A 14,311-nucleotide genomic window follows, 5' to 3' on the forward strand; every position below is an offset into this window, starting at 1 on the left:
AGAGAATAACACAGTCATACTATCAGCCATGTGGTTACAGAGAATAACACAGTCATACTATCAGCCATGTGGTTATAGAGAGTAACACAGTCATACTATCAGCCATATGGTTATAGAGAATAACACAGTCATACTATCAGCCATGTGGTTACAGAGAATAACACAGGCATACTATCAGCCATAAAGCTGCAGTGGACCAGTTTAACTATCAGCCATAAAGTTGCAGTGGACCAGTTTAACTATCAGCCATAAAGCTGCAGTGGACCAGTCATACTATCAGCCATAAAGCTGCAGTGGCCTATTCATACTATCAGCCATAAAGCTGCAGTGGACCAGTCATACTATCAGCCATAAAGCTGCAGTGGATCAGTCATACTATCAGCCATAAAGCTGCAGTGGCCTATTCATACTATCAGCCATAAAGCTGCAGTGGACCAGTCATACTATCAGCCATGTGGTTACAGAGAACAACACAGTCATACTCTCAGCCATGTGGTTACAGAGAACAACACAGTCATACTATCAGCCATGTGGTTACAGAGAACAACACAGTCATACTATCAGCCACGTGGTTACAGAGAACAACACAGTCATACTATCAGCCACGTGGTTATAGAGAACAACACAGTCATACTATCAGCCACATGGTTATAGAGAATAACACAGGCATACTATCAGCCATGTGGTTACAGAGAACAACACAGTCATACTATCAGCCATGTGGTTATAGAGAATAACCACTCATACTGACAGCCATGTGGTTACAGAGAACAACACAGTCATACTATCAGCCATGTGGTTATAGAGAATAACACAGGCATACTATCAGCCATGTGGTTATAGAGAACAACACAGGCATACTATCAGCCATGTGGTTATAGAGAACAACACAGGCATACTATCAGCCATGTGGTTATAGAGAACAACACAGTCATACTATCAGCCATGTGGTTATAGAGAACGACACAGTCATACTATCAGCCATGTGGTTATAGAGAACGACACAGTCATACTATCAGCCACGTGGTTACAGAGAACAACACAGTCATACTATCAGCCACGTGGTTATAGAGAACAACACAGTCATACTATCAGCCATGTGGTTACAGAGAACAACACAGTCATACTATCAGCCATGTGGTTACAGAGAACAACACTGTCATACTATCATCCATGTGGTTATAGAGAATAACCACTCATACTATCAGCCATGTGGTTATAGAGAACAACACAGTCATACTATCAGCCATGTGGTTATAGAGAACAACACAGTCATACTATCAGCCATGTGGTTATAGAGAACAACACAGTCATACTCTCAGCCATGTGGTTACAGAGAACAACACAGTCATACTATCAGCCATGTGGTTACAGAGAACAACACAGCCATACTATCAGCCACGTGGTTACAGAGAACAACACAGTCATACTATCAGCCATGTGGTTATAGAGAATAACACAGGCATACTATCAGCCATGTGGTTACAGAGAACAACACAGTCATACTATCAGCCATGTGGTTATAGAGAATAACCACTCATACTGTCAGCCATGTGGTTACAGAGAACAACACAGTCATACTATCAGCCATGTGGTTATGGAGAATAACACAGGCATACTATCAGCCATGTGGTTATAGAGAACAACACAGTCATACTATCAGCCATGTGGTTATAGCGAACAACACAGTCATACTATCAGCCATGTGGTTATAGAGAATGACACAGTCATACTATCAGCCATGTGATTATAGAGAACAACAGTCATACTATCAGCTATGTGGTTATAGAGAACAACACAGTCATACTATCAGCCATGTGGTTATAGAGAACAACACAGTCATACTATCAGCCATGTGGTTATAGAGAATAACACGGTCATACTATCAGCCATGTGGTTAAAGAGAATAACACAGTCATACTATCAGCCATGTGATTATAGAGAATAACACAGTCATACTATCAGCCATGTGGTTATAGAGAATAACACAGTCATACTATCAGCCATGTGGTTAAAGAGAATAACACAGTCATACTATCAGCCATGTCGTTATAGAGAACAACACAGTCATACTATCAGCCATGTGGTTATAGAGAATAACACAGTCATACTATCAGCCATGTGGTTACAGAGAATAGCACAGTCATACTATCAGCCATGTGGTTACAGAGAATAACACAGTCATACTATCAGCCATGTGGTTACAGAGAATAACACAGTCATACTATCAGCCATGTGGTTACAGAGAATAACACAGTCATACTATCAGCCATGTGGTTATAGAGAGTAACACAGTCATACTATCAGCCATATGGTTATAGAGAATAACACAGTCATACTATCAGCCATGTGGTTACAGAGAATAACACAGGCATACTATCAGCCATAAAGCTGCAGTGGACCAGTTTAACTATCAGCGATAAAGTTGCAGTGGACCAGTTTAACTATCAGCCATAAAGCTGCAGTGGACCAGTCATACTATCAGCCATAAAGCTGCAGTGGCCTATTCATACTATCAGCCATAAAGCTGCAGTGGACCAGTCATACTATCAGCCATAAAGCTGCAGTGGATCAGTCATACTATCAGCCATAAAGCTGCAGTGGCCTATTCATACTATCAGCCATAAAGCTGCAGTGGACCAGTCATACTATCAGCCATAAAGCTGCAGTGGATCAGTCATACTATCAGCCATAAAGCTGCAGTGGATCAGTCATACTATCAGCCATAAAGCTGCAGTGGACCAGTCATACTATCAGCCATAAAGCTGCAGTGGCCTATTCATACTATCAGCCATAAAGCTGCAGTGGACCAGTCATACTATCAGCCATAAAGCTGCAGTGGATCAGTCATACTATCAGCCATAAAGCTGCAGTGGACCAGTCATACTATCAGCCATAAAGCTACAGTGGATCAGTCATACTATCAGCCATAAAGCTACAGTTGATCAGTCATACTATCAGCCATAAAGCTGCAGTGGACCAGTCATACTATCAGCCATAAAGCTGCAGTGGATCAGTCATTCATATGATCAGGGACAAGAACCTCTGGAACAAGTGAATCATCATGTTTAATCAGAAGCAGTACCTTCATAGACACTGTCCTGCTTTCCCAAGAGGTCCGGGGCCAGTCCCTTATATCTGAACATGGACCACAACACATGTTAGTGATTACAGTCGTCTTGTCACTGTGATACAGTGTGTATTGAATCTTAAGTTTTAGTTGTACATAATCATAGTCTGTATTAAAACCTGGCGTGTCACCTTCTGTCCGCCACTGACCTCTCCGTCACGGGGACTGTGGTTTTACTCTTCACCGCCAGGTGTTTGTCCCGGCAGCTACCACAGAGGAGGTAGTATGGGTTACCGCTGCCGCACTCCCCCCCGAACCATCCGTCTACGTAGGACCCGTTGCTCCGGTAGCCCTGTCGGTTGGCACTGCGCCCGCAGCCAGGGTGGCTCTTCTTCATGTGCTGGTTGAAGTTGGCAACGCTAGCCTCACACAACTCACATACTACCACCTCGTCTCGTTCCTCTGTCTCACACACATGCTGCCAGGGGACATGGAGACAGGGAGGGGACACGGACACAGAGACAGGGAGGGGACACAGAGACAGGGAGGGGACACAGAGACAGGGAGGGGACACAGAGACAGGGAGGGGACACAGAGACAGGGAGGGGAGGGGACACAGAGAAAGGGAGGGGACACAGAGACAGGGAGGGAGGGGACACAGAGACAGGGAGGGGACACAGAGACAGGGAGGAGGGGACACAGAGACAGGGAGAGGACACGGAGACAGGGAGGGGACACAGAGACAGGGAGGGGACACAGAGACAGGGAGGGGACACAGAGACAGGGAGGGGACACAGAGACAGGGAGGGGACACAGAGACAGGGAGGGGACACAGAGACAGGGAGGGGACACAGAGACAGGGAGAGGACACAGAGACAGGGAGGGACACAGAGACAGGGAGGGGACACGGAGCCAGGGAGGGGAGGGACACGGAGACAGGGAGGGGACACAGAGACAGGGAGGGAGGGAACACGGAGACAGGGAGGGGAGGGAACACGGAGACAGGGAGGGGACACAGAGACAGGGAGGGGACACAGAGACAGGGAGGGGACAGAGAGACAGGGAGGGGAGGGGACACAGAGACAGGGAGGGGAGGGAACACAGAGACAGGGAGGGGACACAGAGACAGGGAGGGGACACAGAGACAGGGAGGGGAGGGACAGAGAGACAGGGAGGGAACACGGAGACAGGGAGGGGAGGGAACACGGAGACAGGGAGGGGACACAGAGACAGGGAGGGGACACAGAGACAGGGAGGGACACAGAGACAGGGAGGGGACACAGAGACAGGGAGGGACACAGAGACAGGGAGGGACAGAGAGACAGGGAGGGAACACGGAGACAGGGAGGGAGGGAACACGGAGACAGGGAGGGGACACAGAGACAGGGAGGGGACACAGAGACAGGGAGGGGACACAGAGACAGGGAGGGGACACAGAGACAGGGAGGGAGGGAACACAGAGACAGGGAGGGGACACAGAGACAGGGAGGAGGGGACAGAGACAGGGAGGGGACACAGAGACAGGGAGGGGACACAGAGACAGGGAGGGGACACAGAGACAGGGAGGGGACACAGAGACAGGGAGGGGACACAGAGACAGGGAGGGGACACAGAGACAGGGAGGGGACACAGAGACAGGGAGGGAACACAGAGACAGGGAGGGGACAAAGACAGGGAGGGAGGGACACAGAGATAGGGAGGGAACACAGAGACAGGGAGGGAGGGGACAGAGACAGGGAGGGACAGAGACAGGGAGGGGACACGGAGACAGGGAGGGGACACGGAGACAGGGAGGGGACACAGAGACAGGGAGGGGACACAGAGACAGGGAGGGAACACAGAGACAGGGAGGGAACACAGAGACAGGGAGGGGACACAGAGACAGGGAGGGGACACAGAGACAGGGAGGGGACACAGAGACAGGGAGGGGACACAGAGACAGGGAGGGGACACAGAGACAGGGAGGGAACACAGAGACAGGGAGGGAGGGGACACAGAGACAGGGAGGGGACACAGAGACAGGGAGGGGAGGGGACACAGAGACAGGGAGGGGACACAGAGACAGGGAGGGGACACAGAGACAGGGAGGGGACACAGAGACAGGGAGGGGACACAGAGACAGGGAGGGGACAGAGACAGGGAGGGACAGAGACAGGGAGGGACACGGAGACAGGGAGGGGACACGGAGACAGGGAGGGGACACAGAGACAGGGAGGGACACAGAGACAGGAGGGGACACAGAGACAGGGAGGGGACACAGAGACAGGGAGGGAACACAGAGACAGGGAGGGGACACAGAGACAGGGAGGGGACACAGAGACAGGGAGGGGACAGAGAGACAGGGAGGGGACACAGAGACAGGGAGGGGACACAGAGACAGGGAGGGGACAGAGAGACAGGGAGGGGACAGAGAGACAGGGAGGGGACACAGAGACAGGGAGGGACACAGAGACAGGAGGGGACACAGAGACAGGGAGGGGACACAGAGACAGGGAGGGACACAGAGACAGGGAGGGACAGAGACAGGGAGGGGACACGGAGACAGGGAGGGGACAGAGAGACAGGGAGGAGGGGACACAGAGACAGGGAGGGGACACAGAGACAGGGAGGGGACAGAGAGACAGGGAGGGGACACAGAGACAGGGAGGGGACACAGAGACAGGGAGGGGACACAGAGACAGGAGGGGACACAGAGACAGGGAGGGAGGAACACAGAGACAGGGAGGGAGGGAACACAGAGACAGGGAGGGGACACAGAGACAGGGAGGGGACATGGAGACAGGGAGGGAGGGAACACAGAGACAGGGAGGGGACACGGAGACAGGGAGGGGACAGAACAGGAGGGGACACAGAGACAGGGAGGGGACACGGAGACAGGGAGGGACACGGAGACAGGGAGGGGACACGGAGACAGGGAGGGGACACAGAGACAGGGAGGGGACACAGAGACAGGGAGGGGACACAGAGACAGGGAGGGAACACAGAGACAGGGAGGAGGGGACACAGAGACAGGGAGGGGACACAGAGACAGGGAGGGGACACAGAGACAGGGAGGGAGGGACACAGAGACAGGGAGGGGACACAGAGACAGGGAGGGACACAGAGACAGGGAGGGGACACAGAGACAGGGAGGAGGGGACACAGAGACAGGGAGGGGACAGAGACAGGGAGGGACAGAGACAGGGAGGGACACGGAGACAGGGAGGGGACACAGAGACAGGGAGGGGACACAGAGACAGGAGGGGACACAGAGACAGGGAGGGGACACAGAGACAGGGAGGGGACACAGAGACAGGGAGGGACACAGAGACAGGGAGGGGACATGGAGGGGACACAGAGACAGGGAGGGGACACAGAGACAGGGAGGGGACACAGAGACAGGGAGGGGACACAGAGACAGGGAGGGGACACAGAGACAGGGAGGGAACACAGAGACAGGGAGGGGACACAAAGACAGGGAGGGAGGGGACACAGAGACAGGGAGGGAACACAGAGACAGGAGGGGACACAGAGACAGGGAGGGGACAGAGAGACAGGGAGGGGACACAGAGACAGGGAGGGGACACAGAGACAGGGAGGGGACACAGAGACAGGGAGGGGACACAGAGACAGGGAGGGACAGAGAGACAGGGAGGGACACAGAGACAGGGAGGGGACACAGAGACAGGGAGGGGACACAGAGACAGGGAGGGGACACAGAGACAGGGAGGGGACACAGAGACAGGGAGGGGACACAGAGACAGGGAGGGACAGAGAGACAGGGAGGGACACAGAGACAGGGAGGGACACGGAGACAGGGAGGGGACACAGAGACAGGGAGGGGACACAGAGACGGAGACACAGAGACAGGAGGGGACACAGAGACAGGGAGGGGACACAGAGACAGGGAGGGACAGAGAGACAGGGAGGGGACACAGAGACAGGGAGGGGACACAGAGACAGGAGGGGACACAGAGACAGGGAGGGGACAGAGAGACAGGGAGGGACAGAGAGACAGGGAGGGGACAGAGAGACAGGGAGGGACAGAGACAGGGAGGGGACACGGAGACAGGGAGGGACAGAGAGACAGGGAGGAGGGGACACAGAGAAAGGGAGGGGACAGAGAGACAGGGAGGGGACAGAGAGACAGGGAGGGACACAGAGACAGGGAGGGGAGGGAACACAGAGACAGGGAGGGGACACGGAGACAGGGAGGGGACATGGAGACAGGGAGGAGGGAACACAGAGACAGGGAGGGACAGGGAGACAGGGAGGGGACAGGGAGACAGGGAGGGACACAGAGACAGGGGGGGACACAGAGACAGGGAGGGACACAGAGACAGGGAGGGAACACAGAGACAGGGAGGAGGGGACACAGAGAGGGGACACAGAGACAGGGAGGGAGGGGACACAGAGACAGGGAGGGGACACAGAGACAGGGAGGGGACACAGAGACAGGGAGGGACACAGAGACAGGGAGGGACACAGAGACAGGGAGGGAGGGGACACAGAGACAGGGAGGGGACAGAGACAGGGAGGGACAGAGACAGGGAGGGGACGGAGACAGGGAGGGGACACAGAGACAGGAGGGGACACAGAGACAGGAGGGGACACAGAGACAGGGAGGGGACACAGAGACAGGGAGGGACACAGAGACAGGGAGGGGACACAGAGACAGGGAGGGACACAGAGACAGGAGGGGACACAGAGACAGGGAGGGGACACAGAGACAGGGAGGGACACAGAGACAGGGAGGGACAGAGAGACAGGGAGGGGACACAGAGACAGGGAGGGGACACGGAGACAGGAGGGGACACAGAGACAGGGAGGGACACAGAGACAGGGAGGGGACACAGAGACAGGGAGGGGACACAGAGACAGGAGGGGACACAGAGACAGGGAGGGGACACAGAGACAGGGAGGGGACACAGAGACAGGAGGGGACACAGAGACAGGGAGGGGACACAGAGACAGGGAGGGGACAGAGAGACAGGGAGGGACACAGAGACAGGGAGGGGACACAGAGACAGGGAGGGGACAGAGAGACAGGGAGGGGACAGAGAGACAGGGAGGGGACAGAGAGACAGGGAGGGGACAGAGACAGGGAGGGACACGGAGACAGGGAGGGGACAGAGAGACAGGGAGGGGAGGGGACACAGAGACAGGGAGGGGACAGAGAGACAGGGAGGGGACAGAGAGACAGGGAGGGACACAGAGACAGGGAGGGAGGGAACACAGAGACAGGGAGGGGACACGGAGACAGGGAGGGACATGGAGACAGGGAGGGAGGGAACACAGAGACAGGGAGGGGACAGGGAGACAGGGAGGGACAGGGAGACAGGGAGGGACACAGAGACAGGGAGGGGACACAGAGACAGGAGGGGACACAGAGACAGGGAGGGGACACAGAGACAGGGAGGGAGGGACAGAGAGACAGGGAGGGGAGGGAACACGGAGACAGGGAAGGGACACAGAGACAGGAGGGGACACAGAGACAGGGAGGGGACAGAGAGACAGGGAGGGGACACAGAGACAGGGAGGAGGGGACACAGAGACAGGGAGGGGACACAGAGACAGGGAGGGACACAGAGACAGGGAGGGACACGGAGACAGGGAGGGACACGGAGACAGGGAGGGGACACGGAGACAGGGAGGGGACACGGAGACAGGGAGGGACACGGAGACAGGGAGGGACACGGAGACAGGGAGGGGACACAGAGACAGGGAGGGGACACAGAGACAGGGAGGGGACACAGAGACAGGGAGGGGACACAGAGACAGGGAGGGAACACAGAGACAGGGAGGGAACACAGAGACAGGGAGGGGACACAGAGACAGGGAGGGGACACAGAGACAGGGAGGGGACACAGAGACAGGGAGGGGACACAAAGACAGGGAGGGGACACATGGACAGGGAGGGAACACAGAGACAGGGAGGGGAGGGGACACAGAGACAGGGAGGGAACACAGAGACAGGGAGGGGACACAGAGACAGGGAGGGGACACAGAGACAGGGAGGGAGGGGACACAGAGACAGGGAGGGAACACAGAGACAGGGAGGGGACACAGAGACAGGGAGGGGACACAGAGACAGGGAGGGGACACAGAGACAGGGAGGGACAGAGACAGGGAGGGACACAGAGACAGGGAGGGACACAGAGACAGGGAGGGGACACAGAGACAGGGAGGGGAGGGGACACAGAGACAGGGAGGGACAGAGACAGGGAGGGGACAGAGACAGGAAGGGACACAGAGACAGGGAGGGACAAAGAGACAGGGAGGGGCCAGAGAGACAGGGAGGGACAGAGAGACAGGGAGGGACAGAGAGACAGGGAGGGAGGGGACACAGAGACAGGGAGGGGACAGGGAGACAGGGAGGGGACAGGGAGACAGGGAGGGGACACGGAGACAGGGAGGGGACACGGAGACAGGGAGGGGACACAGAGACAGGGAGGGGACACAGAGACAGGGAGGGGACAGAGAGACAGGGAGGGACAGAGACAGGGAGGGGACACAGAGACAGGGAGGGGACACAGAGACAGGGAGGAGGGGACACAGAGACAGGGAGGGGACAGAGAGACAGGGAGGGGACAGAGAGACAGGGAGGGACACAGAGACAGGGAGGGGACACGGAGACAGGGAGGGGACACGGAGACAGGGAGGGGACACAGAGACAGGGAGGGGACACAGAGACAGGGAGGGGACAGAGAGACAGGGAGCGGACACAGAGACAGGGAGGGGACAGAGAGACAGGGAGGGACAGAGAGACAGGGAGGGAGGGGACACAGAGACAGGGAGGGGACAGAGAGACAGGGAGGGGACAGAGAGACAGGAGGGGACACAGAGACAGGGAGGGAACACGGAGACAGGGAGGGGACACGGAGACAGGGAGGGGACACGGAGACAGGGAGGGGACACAGAGACAGGGAGGGGACACAGAGACAGGGAGGGGACATGGAGACAGGGAGGGGACATAGAGACAGGGAGGGGGACACAGAGACAGGGAGGGGACACAGAGACAGGGAGGGGACACAGAGACAGGGAGGGAACACAGAGACAGGAGGGGACACAGAGACAGGGAGGGGACACAGAGACAGGGAGGGGACACAGAGACAGGGAAGGGACACAGAGACAGGGAGGGACAGAGAGACAGGGAGGGGACAGAGAGACAGGGAGGGAGGGAACACAGAGACAGGGAGGGGACACGGAGACAGGGAGGGGACACAGAGACAGGGAGGGACACAGAGACAGGGAGGGGACACAGAGACAGGGAAGGGACACAGAGACAGGGAGGGGACAGAGACAGGGAGGGAGGGGACACGGAGACAGGGAGGGGACAGAGAGACAGGGAGGGGACAGAGAGACAGGGAGGGAGGGAACACAGAGACAGGGAGGGACACGGAGACAGGGAGGGAACACGGAGACAGGGAGGGACACGGAGACAGGGAGGGGACACGGAGACAGGGAGGGACACAGAGACAGGGAGGGGACACAGAGACAGGGAGGGACATGGAGACAGGGAGGGGACAGAGAGACAGGGAGGGGGACACAGAGACAGGGAGGGACACAGAGACAGGGAGGGACACAGAGACAGGGAGGGAACACAGAGACAGGGAGGGGACACAGAGACAGGGAGGGGACACAGAGACAGGGAGGGGACACAGAGACAGGGAAGGGACACAGAGACAGGGAGGGGACAGAGAGACAGGGAGGGGACAGAGAGACAGGGAGGAGGGACACAGAGACAGGGAGGGGACACGGAGACAGGGAGGGGACACAGAGACAGGGAGGGACACAGAGACAGGGAGGGGACACAGAGACAGGGAAGGGACACAGAGACAGGGAGGGACAGAGACAGGGAGGGAGGGGACACGGAGACAGGGAGGGACAGAGAGACAGGGAGGGGACAGAGAGACAGGGAGGAGGGAACACAGAGACAGGGAGGGGACACGGAGACAGGGAGGGACACGGAGACAGGAGGGGACAGAGAGACAGGGAGGGACACAGAGACAGGAGGGGACACAGAGACAGGGAGGGACACAGAGACAGGGAGGGGACAGGGAGACAGGGAGGGGACAGAGAGACAGGGAGGGGACACAGAGACAGGGAGGGGACAGAGAGACAGGGAGGGGAGGGGACAGAGAGACAGGGAGGGGACACAGAGACAGGGAGCGGAGGGGACACAGAGACAGGGAGGGGAGGGGACACAGAGACAGGGAGGGGAGGGGACACAGAGACAGGGAGGGGACACAGAGACAGGGAGGGGACACACGGAGACAAACACAAAGTCAGTTCAAATCTAGGACATCAATAGCATGATGCCACTAACAGACTTCAAGAGACAGGTGAGTATGACAGCTGTATAGACAACATGATACCATAGCAACAAGATGATTAGCCATGAATTAACCACAAGCAACAAGACTTGATGATCAATGCCACCCACTGTAATCAGCCTTAGCATGTTAGCGTTCCACCTGGTTTACTAGCAAACCCCATTGACCTCCCATCCACTGCATGCTAGTTAGGCTAACGACAGAAATCACTGCCATGGGCAGTCAGTGGCAGAGCATGATGCAGTGTGTGTGTGAGAGAGAGGGGAGATAGTCTGAGCATGTGTGTGTGTGTGACAGGGAGATAGTTTGAGCATGTGTGTACGTGTGTGTGTGTGTGTGTGTGTGTGTGTGTGTGTGTGTGTGAGACAGGGAGATAGTTTGAGCGTGTGTGTGTGTGTGTGTGTGTGTGTGAGTGAGAGAGTGTGTGTGAGAGAGAGATAGTTTGAGCGTGTGTGTGTGTGTGTGTGTGTATGTGTGTGTGCGTGTGTGTGCGATAGTGAGTAAGCCTCAACCTCTCTAAGCAGACAGTTAGCATGTACAGCACCAAGTGAATGAGTGTGTGAGTGAAAGTTAGCCGGTGAGAGTCTAAATCCTAAACTTCCACTTCAGTCTCCTACTAGGAGTGAGACGTTTAGTGACGTGGAAGTCAGGATGAAGACCTTATTAGTTAAGGCGAGGAAAGAAGCAGCAAAACCCTCGCTGCACTCACACACACCCATGTTGGCCAGTCCAGTACCTCTGGGATCCACATGCCCAGGATGTCAGTGTCGCTGGCCAGGTCCTGACCAAACATGGCCTCCATGGTCTCCTCGTCCAGATCCAGCTCCAGTTCCTCGTCCAGGTTAAAGTCATACAGAGTTCCAGGGTCCTGCTGTAGGGCACTGCCCTCTCTACGAGACTGGCTGCGATGGGCCTGCACCGAGCGGTACAGACCAGCTACAGGAGAGGGTATATGTTACAATGGTTTAGAGGAGAGGGTATATGTTAGAATAGTATAGAGGAGAGGGTATATGTTAGAATAGAATAGAGGAGAGGGTATATGTTAGAATAGTATAGAGGAGAGGAGAGGGTATATGTTAGAATAGAATAGAGGAGAGGGTATATGTTAGAATAGTATAGAGGAGAGGGTATATGTTAGAATAGTATAGAGGAGAGGGTATATGTTAGAATAGTATAGAGGAGAGGGTATATGTTAGAATAGTATAGAGGAGAGGAGAGGGTATATGTTAGAATAGTATAGAGGAGAGGAGAGGGTATATGTTAGAATAGTATAGAGGAGAGGAGAGGGTATATGTTAGAATAGTATAGAGGAGAGGAGAGGGTATATGTTAGAATAGTATAGAGGAGAGGAGGGTATATGTTAGAATAGAATAGAGGAGAGGGTATATGTTAGAATAGTATAGAGGAGAGGAGAGGGTATATGTTAGAATAGTATAGAGGAGAGGAGAGGGTATATGTTACAATAGAATAGAGGAGAGGGTATATGTTAGAATAGTATAGAGGAGAGGAGAGGGTATATGTTAGAATAGTATAGAGGAGAGGAGAGGGTATATGTTAGAATAGTATAGAGGAGAGGGTATATGTTGGAATAGTATAGAGGAGAGGGTATATGTTAGAATAGTATAGAGGAGAGGAAGGGTATATGTTAGAATAGTATAGAGGAGAGGGTATATGTTAGAATAGTATAGAGGAGAGGGTATATGTTAGAATAGTATAGAGGAGAGGAGAGGGTATATGTTAGAATAGTATAGAGGAGAGGAGAGGGTATATGTTAGAATAGTATAGAGGAGAGGGTATATGTTAGAATAGTATAGAGGAGAGGGTATATGTTAGAATAGTATAGAGGAGAGGGTATATGTTAGAATAGTATAGAGGAGAGGGTATATGTTAGAATAGTATAGAGGAGAGGGTATATGTTAGAATAGTATAGAGGAGAGGGTATATGTTAGAATAGAATAGAGGAGAGGGTATATGTTAGAATAGTATAGAGGAGAGGAGAGGGTATATGTTAGAATAGAATAGAGGAGAGGGTATATGTTGGAATAGTATAGAGGAGAGGGTATATGTTAGAATAGTATAGAGGAGAGGGTATATGTTAGAATAGAATAGAGGAGAGGGTATATGTTAGAATAGTATAGAGGAGAGGGTATATGTTGGAATAGAATAGAGGAGAGGGTATATGTTAGAATAGTATAGAGGAGAGGGTATATGTTAGAATAGTATAGAGGAGAGGGTATATGTTAGAATAGTATAGAGGAGAGGGTATATGTTAGAATAGTATAGAGGAGAGGGTATATGTTAGAATAGTATAGAGGAGAGGGTATATGTTAGAATAGTATAGAGGAGAGGGTATATGTTAGAATAGTATAGAGGAGAGGGTATATGTTAGAATAGTATAGAGGAGAGGGTATATGTTAGAATAGAATAGAGGAGAGGGTATATGTTAGAATAGAATAGAGGAGAGGGTATATGTTAGAATAGTATAGAGGAGAGGGTATATGTTAGAATAGTATAGAGGAGAGGGTATATGTTAGAATAGTATAGAGGAGAGGGTATATGTTAGAATAGAATAGAGGAGAGGGTATATGTTAGAATAGAATAGAGGAGAGGGTATATATTAGAATAGTATAGAGAGGAGAGGGTATATGTTAGAATAGTATAGAGGGTATATGTTAGAATAGTATAGAGGAGAGGGTATATGTTAGAATAGTATAGAGGGTATATGTTAGAATAGTATAGAGGAGAGGGTATATGTTAGAATAGCAGAGAGGACAGACAGACTGTCTCTCTCTCAGACAGACAGACAGACAGTCTCTCTCTCAGACAGACAGACAGACAGTCTCTCTCTCAGACAGACAGAAAGACAGACAGTCTCTCTCTCAGACAGACAGAAAGACAGACAGTCTCTCTCTCTCTCAGACAGACA

At 53.5% G+C, this 14,311-nt stretch overlaps 1 protein-coding gene across 16 annotated transcripts in view; it reads right to left on the reverse strand.

The window, feature by feature from the left end:
* Positions 1-14,311, reverse strand: part of LOC106576577 (probable E3 ubiquitin-protein ligase HERC1) — a 196,604-nt gene that overhangs the window by 60,373 nt on the left and 121,920 nt on the right. For 10 of the 16 annotated variants that reach the window (XM_045689728.1, XM_045689732.1, XM_045689736.1 and 7 more), the window contains 3 exons: positions 12,095-12,321; positions 3,262-3,548; positions 3,086-3,138 (listed from right to left, as the gene is read on the reverse strand). In XM_045689728.1, the coding sequence (XP_045545684.1) occupies positions 3,086-3,138; positions 3,262-3,548; positions 12,095-12,321 (567 nt within the window). The remainder of the gene's footprint in view (positions 1-3,085; positions 3,139-3,261; positions 3,549-12,094; positions 12,322-14,311) is intronic. The other 6 variants (XM_045689742.1, XM_045689738.1, XM_045689733.1 and 3 more) reach the window with 5 other exon arrangements.

Source organism: Salmo salar, chromosome ssa11 (genome assembly GCF_905237065.1).
Source record: "Salmo salar chromosome ssa11, Ssal_v3.1, whole genome shotgun sequence".
Taxonomy (NCBI): domain Eukaryota; kingdom Metazoa; phylum Chordata; class Actinopteri; order Salmoniformes; family Salmonidae; genus Salmo; species Salmo salar.